This window comes from Camelus ferus, chromosome 15 (genome assembly GCF_009834535.1).
Source record: "Camelus ferus isolate YT-003-E chromosome 15, BCGSAC_Cfer_1.0, whole genome shotgun sequence".
Classification (NCBI taxonomy): domain Eukaryota; kingdom Metazoa; phylum Chordata; class Mammalia; order Artiodactyla; family Camelidae; genus Camelus; species Camelus ferus.
Genome location: NC_045710.1, coordinates 18138390 through 18159370, shown reverse-complemented (window position 1 = coordinate 18159370; position 20981 = coordinate 18138390). Strand labels below are relative to the sequence as shown.

Sequence of the window (20981 nt, the reverse complement as noted above, 5' to 3'; positions counted from 1 at the left end):
GGAAGCAGATGCTGTCAGGGTGTGGGCACCAGGTGGCAAATGGGGCAAGACGGAGGCCCGTGGACCGGCCTTGCCCCCTGATGGCCCAGTCTGGCTCAGGTGTACCCCAAGGAGCTGGAGTCAGAGTTTGACAACTTCAAGGACTGGCTGCACACTTTCAACCTGCTGCGAGGCAAGACGGGGGATGACGAGGATGGCTCGACTGAGGAGGAGCGCATCGTGGGCCGGTTCAAGGTCAGGCAGGGAGCGCGGGCCCAGCCCCTGAGCCCCAGGCCCTGAGTCTTGAGCCCCCTATAAGCTCTTCTCCCCACCCCAGGCCCAGGGCTGACAGCCAGGTGGAACCGTCAGCTGTCCTGGTTGATAAAATATGAAAATACTTCCATGCTGATTGACAAAGAGCATCTGCCCTGAACCCAGCTCCCCACCCCTCCTCTCGTAGAGTTTCCTCCCCAGCCACTCATTCCAGAAACCCTGACTCCCCGTGATCCAGCAACTGAAGGGTTAAGGCCCCACCGCAGCAGGGCGAAGACCCTCAGTGCTCTTGGCTATTTTGAGTGCCCACCCCTGCCTGTGCCCATGGGAACCTGCACCCTGACCCACACTTGCCTTGCCCCAGGGCTCCCTCTGCGTGTACAAAGTGCCCCTCCCAGAGGACGTGTCTCGGGAAGCCGGCTATGACCCTACCTATGGCATGTTCCAGGGCATCCCCAGCAATGATCCCATCAACGTGCTGGTCCGAGTCTATGTGGTCCGGGTGAGAGTTCCCTCGCATCCCCGCCCCCCAGCCCCCCAGTCCTCCTGCCCCGGAGGTGCTGAAGCAGCTGCAAACTGACAGCCTCCAACCGGGAGGCACCAGAGAGGTCAGCTAGTCTGATTCCCATCATTTATAGAGGGGGAAGCCAAGGCCCAGAGAGGGTCGGCATCTTGCCTAGGGTCACACAAGTCTCTGGTCCAGTGCTCCTGCCCTTCACCATCATGGGGCCATCAGGGAGAAGGGCAGGGGCACTGGAAGATGAGGAGGGTGTGGGGAGCCCGCTCAGGACCACCCCTCCACCCCAGGCCACAGACCTGCACCCTGCAGACATCAATGGCAAAGCCGACCCCTACATCGCCATCCGGCTGGGCAAGACTGACATCCGTGACAAGGAGAACTACATCTCCAAGCAGCTCAACCCTGTCTTTGGGAAGTAAGGCCTCTTGCTGCCCACCGCCACCCCACCCTGACTTCCTCAGCCCAGACTACCTCCCACCCCACCCCGACCCTCAACCCTTCTCCCAATCCTCTCCCACCAGGTCATTTGACATCGAGGCCTCCTTCCCCATGGAATCCATGCTGACGGTGGCCGTGTATGACTGGGATCTGGTAGGCACTGACGACCTCATCGGGGAAACCAAGATCGACCTGGAGAACCGCTTCTACAGCAAGCATCGCGCCACCTGTGGCATCGCCCAGACCTACTCCACGTGCGTGGGGCGGGGCAGGGCCGATCGCATCTGCTGCACCTTGACTCTAAAAACAAGATTCAGACCATGTGGTTTGGGAAGGGAAACATGCTATGATTTCTGTCCCAGCCAGGCCTCCACCCCTACAGGCTCTGGGCTCAGCCTTCAGGGGCCAGGACTACAGATTCCAAGACAGAGAGCCAGGGGATTCCAGGACAGAGGGCAAGATGAGGAGAGAAAAATGGGCCAGGAAGAGGGGCAGCACTGTGTGCTGGGAAGAGTCCACAGGGGATCTGGCCAGCCTGTGGCACCAATGGGCTATGTGACCCTGGTCAAGCCCCTTAACCACTCTGATGATCAGTTTCCTCAGGGAGTCTTTGAAGTTCCGGAGGAGTGGACACAGTGGGGGAATGGTGCAGCCTGCACTGGGGGAGACTGGATGCTCATCCTTGGGACACTGAGCATGTGGGGCCAAAGCCCAGGCAGGAAGCCCTAGTGTCTCAGCCAATCCTGGAACACAGGGCAGGGATCACTTACTGACATGGAGCAATGGCCAACCTAAGAGAAGTGGCCAGGACCGTTGCCACCCAGGGATGGCCCAGCTGCACCCCGAGCTCCCACCAAGCCTGTGTGTTTCCTCCCACAGACATGGCTACAATATCTGGCGGGACCCCATGAAGCCCAGCCAGATCCTGACCCACCTCTGCAAGGAGGGCAAAGTGGACGGCCCCCACTTCGGGCCCCCTGGGAGAGTGAAGGTGTCCAACCGTGTCTTCACGGGACCCTCCGAGATCGAGGATGAGAACGGTAACAGGATGCCAGATGCAACCATGGGGATGTCAGAGGCCAAGGAGGGTCCCACACTTCCCTGTGGTGGGACCGCCCCCTTGCTCATCACCCTAACATCCCCATTCTTTCCACCCAGCCTCTGCCCTTCCACGCCACCCTACACAGCCGTGCCCACTTGTTACCTTTTCTCTCCTTAGCATCCCTGTGGGGTAGGGAGGTTCTCCCCATTCTGCAGATGAGAAAACTGAGACCCAAAGGGTTTCAAAGACTTGCCCGAGGTCACACAGCTCTTCGGAGGCAGAGTGAGGGTGTGGGCCTGGGTTGCACTGGCTTTCCCCATCCCTTCGCCCCCATAGCACTTCCCAGAAAATCGGCAGGTGTCTCTGCCAGGAAACCACCACCTTCAAGGTGCTGGGACAGGATTTGGGTTCTTCTTCCTGACCTCACAACCCAGAAAGATTCTCTGGTCAAATTCCCCAGGCAGAGGAAACCAAGGACACAGACCTCTCTCGGCCTGTGCGGCAGCTAAGAGCTTGGGCCAGCCATGTCTCCCTCTGTGCCTCAGTTTCCCCCACAGTAACCTGGAGGTGGGGCCTTTTTGCCCCTGTGTCCCTGGCGCAGCACAGGTCTCTTGTTCTGCTGAGCCTCTGTGTACAGCTGACCCATGACACCCACAGGTCAGAGGAAACCCACGGAGGAGCACGTGGCACTGTTGGCCCTGAGGCACTGGGAAGACATCCCCCGTGTGGGCTGCCGCCTGGTGCCTGAACACGTGGAGACACGACCACTGCTCAACCCTGACAAGCCGGGCATCGAGCAGGTGACTGCCCCGGCTGGGCGCTGAGGTTCTCCAGCATTTGGGATCAGGAAGTCCCAACCTGGGTCCATGAGAACAGATCCTCATGCTGTTCACTGCATTCACCCCGCACACACACACCATGGCCCTTCACCGCTTACATCTTAGCATTGAGTGAGAATTCCATCAGCTAGGGTGGAGACCTGGGATTGCAACTGGCTATTGGTGACGTCATAGGAATGGCTGGCATCCCAGGATGAAAACTGATGAAATGGGCCCTGACAGGACAAAGGCTGGGAGGGAGAGGAGAACTGGCCTTGCTGAGCACAGGGAGGAGTCTGTGAGAAGACCTGCCACGACCTCCTTCCTCAGGGCCGCCTGGAGTTATGGGTGGACATGTTTCCCATGGACATGCCAGCTCCCGGGACACCTCTGGACATCTCCCCACGGAAGCCCAAGAAGTGAGCTGCTCGGACCCAGCACCCCTTCCTCCCTGCTCCCCATGGTGTCCCTTCTGCAGGAGGCTCCAGGCCCAGGTCACCTAGTCAGTCCCATGTGGCCTTGTAGGGGGGAACAGAGCAACTCATCAAGAAGGTTGTGGGGCCCACCCAAGGCGAGTCCCCTTTGCTGAGACAGGAGCCACACCCCCACTGTGCGGTCAGTGAGGACGATGAGGACTTCATCCTCACAGATCCACCCCTCCATGCGCACGCGCACACGCACACACCCACAAGACGCAGAACCCCTGAGAGCCTGCTCTGCTCCCTGACCATCCCCACTCTGGGCTGTCATGCAGCTCTGACAAGTTTTATTTAAAGCATCTGCTGATGAGATGTGCAGGGTGAGTGCCCAGAGGTGAGTGGGTGGGAGAACAGAAAGAGCACTGGGTCAGGAGCCAAGCCATCTGCCTCTCCTGGTTGACAGTTTGTCTCCCTGGCCCTCAGTTTTCCCATCAGTAAAGCAGCAGGATCAAATCATTGCCAGCACTGGCCTCAACGCCTGTAATCAGGGCCAACCGCGCAGACCTATGAAGTTGCGCAGGGCACCACGCTTATTTCAAGACGGCGGTCTTAAAATTCTTAATGGTTTTCTAACCAAGGGCCCAACACTTCCATTTTACACTGGGCTCTGCAAATTACACAGCCAATTCTGCCTGGAATAGCTAGCAGGTGGGACCCCACATATGCTGTTCCAAGGCCCGCCACGAGGGGACACCCCAACTCATTGTGTCACCAGGACTTGCAGTCCAGGGCATAACTCTGTGGAGAGTCACACTCCAGTCCATGTTTAGTGGTTGACTCCACCTCACTCCTAAGGGTTGAACTGTAACTACCTCACTGATCATGACAATCACACTTCTGGGGAAAATCCCTTTGGGGGACAATAACGTAAAGAAGACCAGATTCCATGGTGGTCCCCTGCCAGCTGGAGCGGAGCTTCTGGCCTCTGGAGATGGGGGATCTTGCTCCCAACTCTCCAAGCCTCGCTTCAGCCACCCCCCAGCAGCCAGTCCCTCCCCTCCCGAGGCAGCCTCTCGGAGACCTGAGTCAGCCTCCCTGTCCAGGAGTGTGTTCTGGGTCCTGGTGTTCCAACCAAACTGACTCCCCTCTACCTGGGGCTCTCCTCACAACAGCCAGGCTGGCTGGATGACCGTCTTTCTCTTACCCAGGATCCCCATATGTCCCATTCCCTCAGCTTCTCCCCGCACCTGCGTACTCAGCTCCAGCCTGGCCCAGGCCTCAGGCCCACCCCAAGTCCCCAGGACTTGTCCCAGCCATCTGCTCTCCAGCCCCATCCTAGCCCCAAGACCCTGGGGTAACCCTCACCCCCAGACTGCTAATCAGGCTCTCTCCCTGCCCAGGTACGAGCTACGGGTCATTGTGTGGAATACAGATGAGGTGGTCCTGGAGGATGATGACTTCTTCACCGGGGAGAAGTCCAGTGACATTTTTGTGCGGGGGTGGGTGAGAGGCCCCTGGCTGGGAAGGGGCTGAGCTGGGTGAGCCCACCTTCCCGGGAAGCAGGAGAGTAGGGGGAGGGCAGGGGAGCTGTGGGTCGAGAGAGGCCTTACCGGGTGTGGCGACAGGTCTGGAGCGGGTAATGCCCCACAGGTGGCTGAAGGGTCAGCAGGAAGACAAGCAAGACACGGACGTCCACTACCACTCCCTCACCGGTGAGGGCAACTTCAACTGGCGCTACCTGTTCCCCTTCGACTACTTGGCTGCCGAGGAAAAGATTGTCATCTCCAAGAAGGAGTCCATGTTCTCCTGGGACGAGACCGAATACAAGATCCCCGCGCGGCTCACCCTGCAGATCTGGGATGCTGACCACTTCTCTGCCGATGATTTCCTGGGTGCGGGGCTAGGGGACCAGGACCAGAGGGGAGCGGGCAAGAGATGAGGGGGGCAGGGACAAGGTAAGCCCACCCCGGGTGGGGGGATCAATCAGACAGGATGTCAGAGCTGACTCTGAGGTTGCTACAGGGGCCATTGAGCTGGACCTGAACCGGTTCCCGCGGGGCGCAAAAACGGCCAAGCAGTGCACCATGGAGATGATCACAGGGGAGGTGGACGTGCCCCTGGTCTCCATCTTCAAGCAGAAGCGCGTCAAAGGCTGGTGGCCCCTCCTGGCCCGCAATGAGAACGATGAGTTTGAGCTCACGGTGGGCACCACCACTGCTCAGCAGTGGGCAGGGCTGGGCAGGGCTGGGCCGGGCTGGGCTGGGCAGGGCTGGGCCGGGCTGGGCCAGGCTGGGGCGCTGAGGGCCTGGCACCGGGCCCGGGCACAGGAACCAATCTGTTCATCTCTGCAGGGCAAGGTGGAGGCGGAGTTGCATCTACTCACTGCTGAGGAGGCAGAGAAGAATCCAGTGGGCCTGGCCCGCAATGAACCTGACCCCTTAGAGAAACCCAAGTGAGTGCCCTGCCTGCCGGGCGCCTACCATGCTGCTCCCTGGGGGCACTGGAACAGGAAGGACAGGCCAGAACTCTCTGATCTTCTTGCCCCCACTCTGGAGGCATCTCTGCCCTCTCTATCCCTTCCTAGGCCACGGCCTCATTGCAGGGGAGCCTCCTCCCTCCTCTCCTCCACCCGCCACCCCAAAATCCACCACCTCCCTCTGAACCAGACCATGGGCAACCAATACAGGGAAGCAGCACCTCCCACAGGGAGGGCCCCACTCAGCTGAGTTCAATGCCATTCCTAGTTTGTGCCAAAGGCATGCGGCTGCTGTGGTGGATTTGAGGTCCCAGGCAGCCTTGATGGCTGGGGAGGTGCCTGGAATCCTGTCCTCCTCTGAGGGTCAGCCCCCATCTTGGCTGCACCCCAGCCCTTATCCTCTGTGTCCTTTCTCCATGTTCCCTCTGCTCCTCTTGCTGCTCCAGCCGGCCTGACACGAGCTTCATCTGGTTCTTGAACCCCCTCAAGTCTGCCCGCTACTTCTTGTGGCACACGTATCGCTGGCTGCTCCTCAAAGTGCTGCTGCTCGCGCTGCTGCTTCTCCTCCTCGCCCTTTTCCTCTACTCTGTGCCTGGCTACCTGGTCAAGAAGATCCTTGGGGCCTGAGCCCGGCATCTTCCTGGGTCTGGTACTCCTCCCTTCCTCCTGGACCTAGGGCTTGTGAGCTGGGCAGCAGGTGGAACACACACACGCAAGTACACACATAAGTCGACACACAGCAACTTTCAAGCTTTTGAATGATATCATAGACTCAGAACTGCCAATGACTGTCTTGCACATTTCCAGAGTAGGCCAGAGAGGACAGGTAACTTGCCCAAAGCCACTTGGCAAATCAGAGTGGAGCTATGACTCAGGCTAGGTTTCCAAATTGCCAATCCAGTGTCCTTCACACTGCACCAGCTCCTCTCCAGCAACATTCAGGCAGATTCAAACCCAATTCCACTGAGAGGAAAAAGTTGAGCTATGGACAGGAAAGGGGAAAGGCTTTGGCTAGGATTAGCCAGCAAGTCCTGAGCAGTTTCTACCAGCATCCTCCTCCCAACCCAGAGCCCTTTTCTGCCCTGCAGGACAGTGAGTAGCTCCACCCCATTCAAACATCTTAGTAACCAGCACGTGTGGTGCACCACTTGGTTCCAGGCCGGGCTGAGAGCTTCACATGATCTTTCTCACTTAACCCTTTCACCAACCCCAGAGGTTAACCCCGTGGCACCAGTGAGGAAACTGAGGCTTGAAGGGGTGCCTAACTTGCCTGTCACAGCTGGGACTGGAAACCAGCTGCCCTGCACCCATGCCCCCACCCCTGCTCTGCAGCCCCACCCACGCTGAGCAGCCCTGGAGGAGTTGGTTGGGCAGGAGTTTGAAGAAATATATTCAGTGCTTTGATCGTCCATCTTGACATTTTATAGAACCTATTGTTTTTGTAACACGATCAACAGAATGTAAGGTCCACGGGCACTTCTTGGCGAGGAGGCCCTGCAGAAGGTAGAGCAATGCTGGGGGCGTGTGCCCACCCGGGCTCCACAGACCCCTGGCAGGGCCTGGTGGGGACTGAAGCAGAAAGAGGGAGAGGCTGAGAAACAGCCATCTCACTGTGAACGTGGGGCAACATGGGACCACACTGTAACTACTCGATAGGGGAGCTTCCTAAGAAGCAGACAGCCGGCTGTGAGTGTGCAGGTTGAGTGACAGCTGCCCAGCTGCCAGAAATGCCATCTCGGCCTTGGAAGGAGGTGGGGCACCGGAGGGTCCCAGAGAGAGGACAGGGAATGTAGGTCGCAAACCTGGTGCTCAGAGATGGGCTCAGATCCTCGCTGCAGCACTCGCTACTGTGGGGACTGCAGCCAGAAAGGGGCCCCTCTTGGGGTCCAGAAGGGCTGAGGGGATGGGGTGTCTTGGAGGTGCCCCTGTCTGACCAAGGCTCCCCCTCCCCAGCCGGCCCGACACAGCCTTCGTCTGGTTCCTCAACCCCCTCAAGTCTATCAAGTACCTCATCTGCACGCGCTACAAGTGGCTCATCATCAAGACCGTGCTGGCGCTGCTGGGGCTGCTCATGCTGGCCCTCTTCCTCTACAGCCTGCCCGGCTACATGGTCAAGAAGCTCTTGGGGGCGTGAAGGCCCCGTGGCCTCCCTGCGGTGCTCCTCCTGGGCTGGCGTGTTCTCCCCTCCTCTGGCGTGGAGGCCTCAGGTCTCAGGGGCCTTGGTCCTGCTGGCTGGGCTGGTGACGCCCCCTCCCTGCCTGTCCTCATCACCCTAGCCTGCTGCTGGCCCAGTCCCAGCCCCCGGACCCTGCCTGCAGGGTGGGGAGTGTGGGGAGGGGTGGGGGCTGCCCCATGCTGCAGAGGCCCACGAGGAGGCTGCCCCAAACCCTCCCCCTGGCCTTCCAGTTGAGCACCAAAGCTTTAATGAAATTAACCAAGAATCCTGTCAGGGGCCAGTGCCCAGGGCTTTAAAAAGAATGAACAAACAAAAAGCATCACCCTCCTATTCCCAGACAGAATCTTTGCACGAACCCCGTGGGGTGGCCTCTTCCCTGGCTGCTCCACTCTGCCCAGCAGCCTCAGCACTGGGGGCTCAAGCCCAGTCCCTGCCCAGTTTCTGGGTCTTCCTCGCTTCCCAGTGCTGCAGGCCTGGCCCAGAAGCAGTAAGCGTGAACCCCATGCGCCACCCACCCCAAACCCCCACCAGGTCACCTCCACCATGCCCTCCTCGCCCTGGAGGGCCCGCCCCTCCAGCCCTCCGGTTGCAGCTGGGAGTTTGTACTTGAAGTGCTGCCCCCTGCCTGCGTGAGCTGGGTTTCTCTTGGCTGTTTTTCCTTTCTTGAGTGGTGATTTTTCTCTCAATAAAAGAAATCAAACACTGAGCTGACAAATCTGCCGTTGGTCAAATGGGGGGACTGGTGTGGGGGCGCAGGGCTGGCAGGCAAACTCAGCACAAGATGGGCCCCTAACCCTATGGGGGACTTTGTGGCCCTGGGCTCAAGGTGGGTCTAAGGTATAGGGCTGCCTGGCCAGGCTGCCCACGGAAGGATCCTTAAACCACAGCCCAGAGGGGCCACAAAAGTTTACCAAAAGGGTCTGGCAGGCCCAGGGACAGTCTGAAGGCATAGACCCCAAAATGACCCAAAAGCACTAGCTGCTACCCACAGACACCAACTGCTCCCAAAAGCAAGCAGGGAGTCCATGCCACTGGCCTGGTCCCACAGCTACGTGCCTGTTTTCACAGCACACTCTTGAGGCTGGGGGCAAAGTCCCCTCATGACACACAGGCGGGGGCCGGGGCCCATGCCTCACTGGACCTGACCTCTTTAGAGAGATTCAGACACAATTTTTTAAAGACTTTAATCGTGACTGCAGGACACAGGTAACTCCTCTTGTCACCTTGTTGTGACAGGGCCTATGAAGGCGGCTCTGGGAAAGCCAGGGAGTGGGCCCAGACAGCTGCCCGGGGGATCGCCACCTCCGGCACCAGCGCCCATACCAGTGTCAGCCCTAAAACACAGCCTCTCGAGGTCCGGCTCTATTTTGTGGGGACCCGGAACACCTGGGTCGGAGGAACTTGCAGTTCAGAGTTTATCTGGAGAAGAAAGGGTAAAGGTCATCGCATTTTCCCCAGGGCTCTCCTTTCACCAGCCTCCAAAGTCTGGAATCATTTCCTCCCCAAATGTTTCTGGCTGCCTGGGAAAGCGCCAGCCTGCCTTCCTCAGAACACAAGCCCTGGGGCTCTTTGTCTGGCTTCTGCTCCAGCTTGCAAGCCTCCAGTACCATTGTTAACCTTCCCCTCGGACCCACTGTCTGGAACCCTCCCCTCCCCTCTTCACCTGCCCACCCTGCCCCCGGTCTAGCCCATGGGGCCTCACATCCCCAGGGCCTGGCTTGCAGCTGGTCTCTGTTGATGACGGAGGACCTGTGCTCCGCCCAGTGTTACGACCCTCGACGCCACGTGAAGGGCTCCACAGCAGCGAGCAGGGCAGAGCAGAGCCAGCAACTGTGTTGCCAGTGGACTCTTCCCTCTGGAACAGGAAGTGAGACTCCTCCTCCCGCCAGGCCATGGGGAAGTTGCCTTAACTGTCACTAGAGCAGGCATGATGTGAGGGCAGGGGAATATCCGCCCCAGTTGGAGCCTCCCCCTCCCTCATGTTCTAGGCCAGACCACCTGGCTGGCAGTCTTCGCTCTGGGCAAGTCAGAGTCTCTGAGTTTTGATTCTCCTATCTGTGAAAGGGGAGAATCCTTTCTGCCCTTTCTGCCTCACAGACTGGGTGTTAGGACCAAAGAGGAGAATCCACATGGAAGGGCTCTAAGCTTGAAGTCATCCCTGGCTTTGTTGCCACCTCTAAGAGCGGTCCCACAAGCAGCTGGAGCCAAAAACTGTGGACATCAGAGGGGCATGACCACAACCCTCATCTCAGAGCCCCTCGCCTCGGGCTGGGCCAGAGAGGGGACGCCTCACTTCCTAATACATGCTTCAGTCCCACTGCCCCCCCAGCACCCTGCCCACCCTCCCTGGAGGGTCCCGTCACCCACCCTGGAGTCTAGATACTGCTGCAGCAGCTGCTGGAGCTCCGTGTTCTGCCGCTCCAGACACTGGTTTTCTACCAGCAGCTCAGCTCTCTGGGTCAGGACAAGGCTTTAGGCAGAAAAATCGGTTAGTGGCCCGTTGGATCCTCCATCCTCTACCAAGTAGGAGCCAGAATCTCTGCATTTCTACTCTGGTTGGAGGTGGAAGAGGAACCCAGCAGAGCAGCCCTCCTGCCCTGAAGGAGCCAGGCAGCGGGAACAGGGAGGGCAGTGCCAGAGGGCTCGCCCCCAACACTACACCCCAGCCCCTCACTCCGCCTCCACAACAGGAGTTGCCAAAGGCAGCTGTTCTCTCTAAGAGTTCATGGGACAGGGAGGTGGCAAATGTGGCCGCTCCAAGCATGATCCTTCTCCCACCAACCTGCCCGGCTCCCTCCTCCTCCTGGGCTGTAACATGCACACTTACTGGTATTTCTCCAAGGCCGTGTAGAGGGCATCCCAGAGGTTCTGCTTGGTGGAAGGGATAACCGTGGTCAGGGCCTTCCAGTACTCGGAGTCCTTTGAGTCATTGCGCACAACCTTCAGCAACTTCACTGGTACCTGAAAGTCCCTGAAGGTCGAGAGCACGGGTACAGTCATCTCCACCTGTCATCACCCAGGTGCTCAAGCAGTGCCTGCCCCTCACAGACGTACTGCTTTTCCACCTGTCACCTTCCCTCTCAGCCATACGAGTTCAGCAAATTATGAGAGATTCTCAGGAAGAACACCTGCTTATCATCAATGTTACAGATTCCCGGCGCCATTGTCACCTTTGTGAAAGTGTCCTTGCAGTTTCATCCACCCTCTTTCTCTCAGTCAGTTTACCTCACTGGCTTTACAGCTCATGACTATGCCCATTTCCTCCACAAATGCAGGCTAAACAGCTCTCAAAGTTTGTCATCTGCTCCCCACCTCCTCTTAGGACAGCCTTAATCCAGGAGAGCCCCTCCCACCCAGACAGACCTTCTGACTACTCTCCTTGCATCCAGCATCAGCCCTCTCCCTGCCACCAAAGTGATCTTTCCAAAACGCAGGTCTACTCATGACATTCCCATGGCTTAAGATCATTTTCTGGCTCCGGTCCATTAAAGGGTGAAGATCAAGACCTTGGGCACTTTGGGGAAGGCTCTCAGGATCTGGCCTGGCTCCTCCAGCCAAGCCAGTCCCACTCCCCAGACCCTGACATTTCAGCCACACCTCTCTCCAGTCATGATTCTTGAACAAGGCCTTTCTCTGTGCTGTGACATCCTGAAAGGCCCTTTCCCCTACCTTGTCCACATAGGAAAACCCGGTTCTGGTGTCATCCCCTCCTAAAGCCCTCCGTGACATGCCAAATGGAGGTGACTGTGTCCCCCTCAGAGCATGTGACACTCGTATAAGCTTTGACCACTATTCTGATCACAAGGCATTATCCCCAAGAGGACTGCACACACAGCAGACCCAACAAATGTTCACTGAATGAATGAATCCTGAATGAAAACGTGCAGATCACTTCTACAGGCATTTCTTTCACTGTAATGTCCATGGAGTCTTCTTGCCCTCCTTCCAGACACCCCTCCACTCACTCTCCCAAGACCTGGCTCGGTAGCCTCTTTCCCCTCACTGGCATCTGCTGGGCCCTGCATCCCAATGAGCTTCCCCAGTTCTCGGGCAAGCCCTCCAGCCCTGCAGCCCACCTGGGCTTCCTCAGACCCATGACAAAGGCCTCCAGAATCTTGAGGACGTCATTGGGGTGGATGAGCCTGGGAGAAGGCGGGGGCTCCTGCTCTTGTGGCTCTCCTTCTGCAAGGCTCCCCGACTTCACTCCCTGGAGGACCAGCTGTTCCACTGTCTCCGATGCTGAGATCAGGCTGGTTTGCTCCTATAGGGGTGACAGAGATGCCAGGGGCTGATCTGGAGAAAGGTGCAAGGAGTTTGTAGGTACACATGCATGAGTGCATGAAGACAGACAGGAAGAGAAGAAACGGAGAAAAGTTTACAGAAGATTATAGAATTTATGGCAAAGATGCAGAAGGAGACTTTTACACAAGGAAAGAAATCACAAGGAGGAAGAGTGAGGAAGGAGGAGGATGGGACCAGGGAGAGGCACATAGGGAGGCTTCAAAACAAGGATAAGGTTCTATTTCTAAATCCGGATCACAGGTGTTCATTTTACTGATATTTGTAACACTTATACGATATAAATATCATCGAATCATAATACAAACTAAATTTTATTTCAATTTTTAAATTTAAATAAGTGTTCCTCCTCCTCCTGCCTCTCAGTTCATTCAGTTTACCTCCCATGGGCAAACTAGTGTTATCCATTTCTTAGGCATCTTTCCAAAGAAATACATGCCCGTAGAAGCACAATCATTTTTCCTCCCCATTTTCACATGAATGATACTTTACTACATACATAGGATAGTTTCACATGCCAATAAACCTTAGAAAGCTTTTCACATAAATACATAGAGAATTTCTTTGTTTTTTTTACAACTGTATAGTATTCCATTGTGTAGATGCTCCATATATTATTTAATCAATTCTTTAATGATGGAAATTTAGGTCATTTCCAGTCTTCTGCTATTTCACGTGATGCTGCAGTGAATAAGATAGGATAGATGCACCATTTCGACTGTATTGAGATATATACAGAATACAATCCTAGAAAAGGAACCACAGGGTCAAGTGTACTATACAGTTTGGTAATCGATCCTGCCAAGCTGTTCTCCATGGAGGATGCAACAATTTACATTCACACCAGCAAATTATGATCATGCTTACTTCCTAAACCTCAGCCATCACTATGTGTTACCAAACTTGCAGATTTTTGCCGACCTGACAGATGAAATGGAATTTTAGCAATTTTAATTTGCATTTCTCTTACAAGAAAGTTTGATTATATTTTCATGTTTAAAAGTTATTTGTATTGTCTCTTCTAAGAGGTGTCTGTTCATATCCCTTATCTGTTCCATTGAGTTGTGGGTCTTTTTCTTATTGGTTTATGTGAGTTCTTTATATATTAAGGAAATTAACCCTTAACTCTGATGTAAATTAAAAATACTTCCCTCTCCTGTCATAGGTATCTCAACTTTGCTTATAGTGATTCTTGCCCTACAGAATTTTTTTTCAATCCAGTCAAATATGTCCCTTTTTTTTCGTTATGGCTTCTGGGTTTTGTCCACTCAGCCAACTCTTTTTGGAAGCATATACATCCTGGGGCAAGCAATACTGAAAAACATTTTTTGAATTTTAAAATTAAAATTGTGTAATATTTTTAACATCCTCAGAATAGTCATTAGTTACAAAAAATATATAGGTATTAGGGGAAGGGTGTAGCTCAAGTGCTAGAGCACATGCTCAGCCTGCACGAGGTCCTGAACTCAGGCCCTCCTCTAAAAATAAATACATAAATAAACCTAATTACCTCCCCCTACCAAAAAAACACCCAAAACAAACAAACAAGAAGATAGGCATTAAAAATGGGTCCTGCTCTACAGGAAAGTGTTACAGATCAAAATATTCAGAGCTTGGTAAACCCAGGTCTCATGTGGCTGAGACCTGGCCCTGAGGGAGGGCCCAGAAAAAGACCCCCTGGGCCTCGGTATAAGAACAGCATCTCATCCCCAGCCATCTTTCCCTTTGCAAATACAAAAAGTTGTAATAATAATAAGGGAAATGCTAAGTTAGCTGTCCTTGACATAAAACCCTTGCTATTTCTCTATTTCTCCAGAAGCATTATTCAAAAGCAGCAATGCCTTGTAAGAACATCCAGAATTTTAAATGCTCTCTTTTTCCTTGAGCTTCACCTTACCTGGGGGGGAGGTAAGTGATGAGCTTGGTATTTGAGGAAGAAGTTCACCAGTTTATACAAGTCATCCTCATTTTCAATTCCAAGGGCCTGATGGAAAAAAGTAGAAGGACTGCTCAAACACCACATCATCAAGTCCTCCAGCTCCAGGGGCAACCAGACCCTACTGCTTCTGAGAGCAGCAGGCGTGGCAGGCTCCCCTCAGCATCCCCAGCGGCCCGCCCTGCCTCGGACCACCCAGAGTAGAGAGGAGCCAGCAGAGGGAGGGGTGGGGACGGGCGGCAGCTACACGACTCTGAGGCCAGTGTGCTTTGCGAGGCAGAGCAGGTAAAGGGAAGGAGGGCACGGTGGGCCCAGGGAAGCCCCAGGAGACCCGCATCTACTCCCAGGGCTGAGGCAATGCTGGGGGACACAGGCGGCTGTCTCAGATGGGTCCCCCAACACCAGCCCAGAAGACTCACTGAGAAGATGGCATCCAGCCTCAGCATGTAACACTCGTCCTTCTCCAGGGGCAGGAGAAGGCCCAGCAGCTTTTTCTCTATGAGGAAGCCCTGAGGAGAAGGAAGACTGGCCTGTCCAGTCAGAGACAGGGGTCAGGCCCCTTCAGCCCCATTCTGGGTAACTAGCCAGGCATGACTCCACAGAGCAGACCACAGGGATGACACTTTGGGGAGTGGGGTCCCCAGAGGAAGGTCATCCTGGGATGCCTAAGAGCCCCTCCCAGGGACAAAGCCAATCCTCATAACAGATTTAGTTTCCGCCACCTCAGAAGGATGCTGACTTGTCCACAAGCACTGGGCGAACACTGGAACGCTCGCTAGCAGTCCAGACCTAATCCAGTCACAGGTCCCCACCCACCTATGTCACCTCACTCAAATACTAGTCCCCAAATATCTACATAACACAGCAGTATGCACTGAGCTGGAGGAGGAGAAGGCATGGAGATAGATGGAGACACCGTATCGAAATCCAGTGCACATGAGGTAGGGGTGGGGAGAGGTCTGGGTACCTACTCAGAGCTGGGGACACCTGAGGGAGGGCTCCGCGGAGAGGTGGCCACTGGCAGCAAGTCTGCGGACAGAGAGGGGACTCCCTGCCAGCCGCCTCCTTCAGCAGGAGCCACCCTTGTGCCCAAGAAAACTGTCCCAACTGTGCCAAGTGGACTGGAGGCTGCCGATCCTTGCTCCACCTTTCTCATCCATCTCAGAAATCAAGATTTAAATAAACACCAACCATGTTGGGGTACAATCTGACTTCTAGCCGAATCAGCCCCAACGCAGCCTTTACACTAAGTCTGCTGGGTTTTGCTAATACACAGCGAGGATACCCTAACACCCTCAGAGTAATCATAAAACAAGCTCCCAGAGAAAGGCCACCATCAGTTCTGGCCACACTACTTGTCAGGTGGACGCACAGAGGCAAGCCTGCTGCCCTGTCTCTCGCAAAATAAGCTTTTTCCCTTTAACTAGCAGGAGCCCATCGGCTGGCCTGGACCCGCCTTGCTGACCCACTAAGGGAGGACCCAGCTGGGCCAGCTCTGAGGCACGGCCTCTCTGTATCTGGCCCCATGAAGCCCAGGGACCATTCCGCAGCACCACTCCTGAAAGCTGGTCCCCTCCTTCCTCCAGGCCACATCTGGCCCGGCCAGTGTCAGCAGAAGCAAAAGCAAAAAAGTCAGCAAAGTCACCCCAGGAGCGCAGCCTCACCGACTCGTCACACAGGAGCATCAAGATCTTTCGGGTAGTTTTCGCTGAAACTTGCTTTGGCAGGTCCAGGTAAGACTCTGATTCGGACTCCTCTGCGCCCTCCTCTTCTGCAGAGAGGCACAGAGAGAAGGTGGGGGGGAGAGGGAGGGAGAGAGAGAGAGAGGATGATTCCTTAGAAAATTTACGTCTGAAAAAGCCTCTTTAAGGCACTAGAGAGTCCCTAGCTGAAGAAAGCCTATCATGTGGGGGAAACAAGGGAGATTGGGGGTTGAAATAAGAAACCGTCTGAAGAATTCTGCCATTCTCAGCCAGCCTGTAACACTTCACTCTTCCCAACTTCATCTACCCGGAGACAGCGTCCAGCCTTGACCAGGAATTGGGAGGGAGACCATGAACCTATTTGTCCTTATTTTAGAGATAAAGCTAACACACCTGCTCTATAGTTCCTAAGCCTACAGCAGATTAGAAGCAGCCAACAGAAAGGTGGGAAATAGCTGCCCCACAGAAGAATATTATCAGCAAGAACTGGCAGCTGATAGCAAGAGCCAACAATTTTTATTAAAATTAAAATTTTAAATGTTTTATAGTATACATATTCCTTACCTGAAAGTAGGTATAAAAATCATTGTACTACCCAGGTTTTACTAGTTGTTCAAAAGCTAACGTGAGATAATATATATGAAAAGATTTTGAAAAGTACAAGATAGCAAATTGCTGGCAGAAATGCAAAATGGTACCATCGTTAAGGAGCAATAGCCAGCAAAATTACAGAGGCATTTACACTTTGATCCAGCAATCCAACTTCTAGGGATCTATCCCAGTAGTTTACATGGAAACACAAATGCATGAAGCTATTTATTGCAGCAATGTTTATAAGAGCAAAAACAAACAAAAAACTGGAGAGATCCAATGACCAACAGAGGACTTATCTGAATAAATCATGGCACAGCCACAAATGGAGTACCAGATAGAAAAGGAGTGAAACGAAGAGTATTTTTTTCTTTCTACTATAGACTCATTTCCAGGATACGATGTACATGAAAAAAGCAACGTGGAGAAAAGCATACACTCTCATTTGCCTAAAAAATGGGTTTATGTAAATATAGACACATTTGTTTATAATTTTTTAAAGTAACTGAAGGATAAACCGTATTATTTTTAGTTATCTATAGAAGAGGGGACAAAAGTGGATAAAAGCTACACTTCTTTAAGTATAACTTCTGTTGTACATTTGACTTTGGAAGCATGCAAATACTTTACATAATTATAAAACAGTGTTAAATTGTAAAAGAGCAAACACTAACAATCAAAACTAAAATGAAACAAAAAGACCTAAACGTGTACCCAGTTAGGGACATAACCACACAGAAACTATTCCAAGTGACTTCAAAAGACAGTGATCTCCCTGTACATCCCTAGTGGGACACATCCTAAGAAGCCAAAGAATTGCAAGAGAAGTTTAAACTATTTAGTAATCATTTGTTTGTGATAGGGTAGATCTTTTATTCTAGAACTATTTTGTAGTATTGTGGAAAAAGTATAGGAGTAATTATTTTGGAGGCATTGAGTACCAAGATTTTCAAGTTAGGAGAGCAGAGATATATTTTGATGAGGTTAAGTAAAAATTCAGGCTTCTGATGATTAGGAAGTATGAGGATGAATACATGATTTATTTTATCTTTAAAACATAATCCTACACCCTAGGTTCATCCACTGAGAAGGTCTAGAAACAATGACTAATCAAAACAGTGAGCACTCCAGCACCCAGTTTCAAAATGCCATTCCCTGTTTAAAGGACCAGGTCTAGGGGTAGAGTGCATGCCTAGTATGGACAAGGTCCTGGATTCAATCCCCAGTACCTCTGGTTAAATAAATAAAAACCTAATTACCAGCTCCCCCTCAAAAAAAAGAATAAAAATTTAAAAAAATAAAATAAAAGGTATCAGGTCTCCTTGGAGGAATGACTGATTCCAGACTTGAAGCAGGAAAATTGTAACATGAGCCTGGAACATCCAGTCATTCTGGAAAGCCTGGAAACCATCAAAGACTACTGGGGTTGTGTCAAAAGGACCCAGAAGCCAACATGAAGAGACTCCCACTGGCCAAAGATGGGATACGTTGAGCATTAGTAAAGGGGTAACAGAAGTAAACCGAAACACATCACATTTGTTTAAATCCAAATTGTTCATAATGAAAAATTAAAATAAGACCTCACCAGTCACCCTTGGAAGATGCTAGAGACCCAATCCATTTATTCTGAAAACTGGTAACAAGAGAAAGACTAAATACCTATCCTGCTTTTCCTGTACAGACTGTATCTCAGGGCAACAAACAGCTGATGAGCAGAAGACTCTCTTTTCAGAAGTGTTCCAGCTAATAAATGAAGACATAATCACAGAATTGGAAATGACACCATCTTGCAGACCCTAATGCAATGAATGGATCTTAGACAATGATTATCAGTGACTGCTAACATCACAAAGAGAGAGACAAGTTGACATTAGTTTATTCCAATGAAGGTACACAGCAGCATATGGAACAAAAATAAATTGAACTTGAATCTGATCAAGCTTCTAGATCTAACTGCCAGCTTATAATACAGGGGAGAGGGTAAAGCTATACATTAGAGACTTAAAAGCCATATCTGCCCATCATGCTCTCCAGACCTCTGAGCTATGAAACCTCTTCCCCTTCTCTGCCTTGAGTTTCCTTATCTGTAAAAGGAATGAGCTGACCTGACATTCTCAGACGGCCCCTCCCCTCCAGCTCCAAGATGCTATGACTCTGCTCCAGTCACCTGCTTGCATCAGCACTTCTTCTAAGATTTGTGTGGCCGACTTCTGCTGCTGAGAAATCGGCCCCACGTTCCTCAGGAACCAGAAGTCAGGTGCTGTCCAGGGGAGCCCCAGATGTTGCATATGGATGATCCTGTCCACATCAAAGGCTCTGCTTATCAGATCCTTTGCCTCCTCTTCATTCATCAGCCAAATCTCCTGAAACTGCTTGTCATCAATAACAGCAAAGTGCCTGTGAAGGAGCGCTATTGAGCGTGGCCAGCTGACTCCAGGGCCTGCCCAGCCCCCCACCCTCACCCCCAACTGGCAGCAGGACAAGAAGTGAGGCAGAGCTGTGGTCATCCTGGGCCTGCCCTCAGCCCTGATTCTCACCTACAGACCAGAAGCCATCGCATCAAGTCTTAAGAAAAGGCAGGTTACATGAAAGTAAAGAGACGAGAAAGGAAGCACAGAGGGTTCTTTAGTGCCCTGGTCCAGCTCCCAAAAAGCTGGTGATATCAAAGTCTAATGAAACCACTGTCACCACCCACTCTACGCACTCCCAACCTCTATCCCAGGGCACGTGCCTTGGGACCCAAATCCCTGAAATACCTCATGGCTTTCTGCAGCTCCTTGAACTGCGTCACAAGGCGTTTGTAGTCTGATGTTAGTGACCGGTTCTCCTCCTGAAACAGCTTTACCTGCTTGTTATATTTTGATCTCAGATTGATAAGAACATCATGCAGGCTGGGTCAAAGAGGGAAGAAAAAGTTAGTCTGTAGCTTCACAGAAGCTGCTGCGTATGTTCCTCTCGTCTCCTGCACTCAGTCCTACAAAACCCAGGTCAGACTGGAGGAAGGTATAGAAAACCCTCCTGTATTTTCCACAGTACAGCTCCAGTTGTGATCATGGAAAGGAAAGCAACAGGAGGTAACAGCAGCATCCAGACTAAGTGCATTTAAAACAATCCAGAAGCCCAAACCCACCAAGAGGCGGTCTCCTTCCCAAAAGAGTGACTGAATCGTCCTCAACACACAGCCTGTCAGGGTCCACAGCTAGTGCTGGCCTCCCAGATTTAAATAACCTGTCCCAACTTCAGAAACCAGGAAAACAGAAAGGAAAAACTAAAAACTGCACCACAAGCCTATGATACATGAGTCCTCCATCCCCAAAGAGCTGCTACTGTTCACCAGTCCAGTAACTCATTCATTCACTCATTCATTCATTCATCAAACATGAAAGTTCTCTTTTGTGCCAAGGATATGACTGAGTACAAGGCACTGTCTGTCCAGAGACAAAAACCAATGTTAACGACAGTACAATGTGAAAAGTGCTACAGAGGAGTTTTACACCGGGTGCCAGGGGCATCTAAATTACCCTGGCTTGCAGAAGAGAATGGTCAAAGGTTTCAGCACCATGAGAGACAGCTATGGCCTGGCCAGAGATCTGTAAAGGCAGGCAGGCCACCGGTCCCTGGCTCACTGCTCACAGGAGCTCTGTGCATGGAAACTTGTCCCATGAAGTAACGCACGGCAGGTGTGGCTTTTGGACCCAAGACCAGACCTCAGACTTTGCCCACTCACATAGGAATAGGGAGATTTAAGAGCTGACGTGGTTTCATTTTTAAAATTCTAAAAATAAAATTTTCCCTCTTCCAAGCCTTATTCTGAAATAATCACAAGTTCCCTAAAACACAAACACTGAGCTTTCCTATTTTCATCTGTAATAAAATGCAAACATTATTTGACTTAGTCTCCAATAAAAAGAAATACCTAATTCATTTTCTTAACTACCGCATTCTAGGAGACTTTCCACATACAGATATAAAAACTTTTTAAGTAGCCATCCCAAAGTGTTTTCCAACACCATTTAATAAAGGAGTTTCTAGGTATTATCTCAACATAGAAGCTGATAAAACATGAATAAACTCCAGGTGCATAGTGGAGGTTGAGCCAGGGAGCAGGAGTCAGGGGAACGGGAGAGGATGGCTGTGCCGGGAGACACAACAGAAAGTTGAGTCCCTAGTGAGGGCCGGAAGCTGGAGATGAAGGGAGGCAGATGCAGGGTGGGTGAGGCTGTTTTCAGACACTGTACTCTGGAAATGACAATGACTTTCCAAGTTGAAATGTTCCGCTGGCAGTTTCAGACAAAGCAAGGCAGTGAGGTC

General features: G+C 52.4%; 2 protein-coding genes across 3 annotated transcripts in view; one reads left to right on the top strand and one right to left on the bottom strand.

Moving 5' to 3' along the window:
- Positions 1-8455, top strand: part of OTOF (otoferlin) — an 83276-nt gene extending 74821 nt beyond the window's left edge. Inside the window, 12 exon segments of the mRNA XM_032497193.1 lie at positions 100-234; positions 617-754; positions 1060-1187; positions 1294-1464; positions 2090-2250; positions 2910-3052; positions 3401-3489; positions 4890-4988; positions 5140-5381; positions 5512-5690; positions 5841-5941; positions 7919-8455. Coding sequence (XP_032353084.1) covers positions 100-234; positions 617-754; positions 1060-1187; positions 1294-1464; positions 2090-2250; positions 2910-3052; positions 3401-3489; positions 4890-4988; positions 5140-5381; positions 5512-5690; positions 5841-5941; positions 7919-8099 — 1767 coding nt within the window. The 3' untranslated portion in view covers positions 8100-8455.
- Positions 8456-9428: 973 nt separating this feature from the next.
- Positions 9429-20981, bottom strand: part of DRC1 (dynein regulatory complex subunit 1) — a 40084-nt gene continuing 28531 nt past the window's right edge. For both annotated transcript variants that reach the window (XM_032497192.1, XM_014563509.2), the window contains exons 9-17: positions 19427-19561; positions 18838-19067; positions 16041-16147; positions 14796-14885; positions 14338-14424; positions 12218-12402; positions 10969-11112; positions 10509-10611; positions 9429-9560 (exon numbers count right to left, since the gene is read on the bottom strand). In XM_032497192.1, coding sequence (XP_032353083.1) covers positions 9504-9560; positions 10509-10611; positions 10969-11112; positions 12218-12402; positions 14338-14424; positions 14796-14885; positions 16041-16147; positions 18838-19067; positions 19427-19561 — 1138 coding nt within the window. In that variant the 3' untranslated portion in view covers positions 9429-9503. The remainder of the gene's footprint in view (positions 9561-10508; positions 10612-10968; positions 11113-12217; positions 12403-14337; positions 14425-14795; positions 14886-16040; positions 16148-18837; positions 19068-19426; positions 19562-20981) is intronic.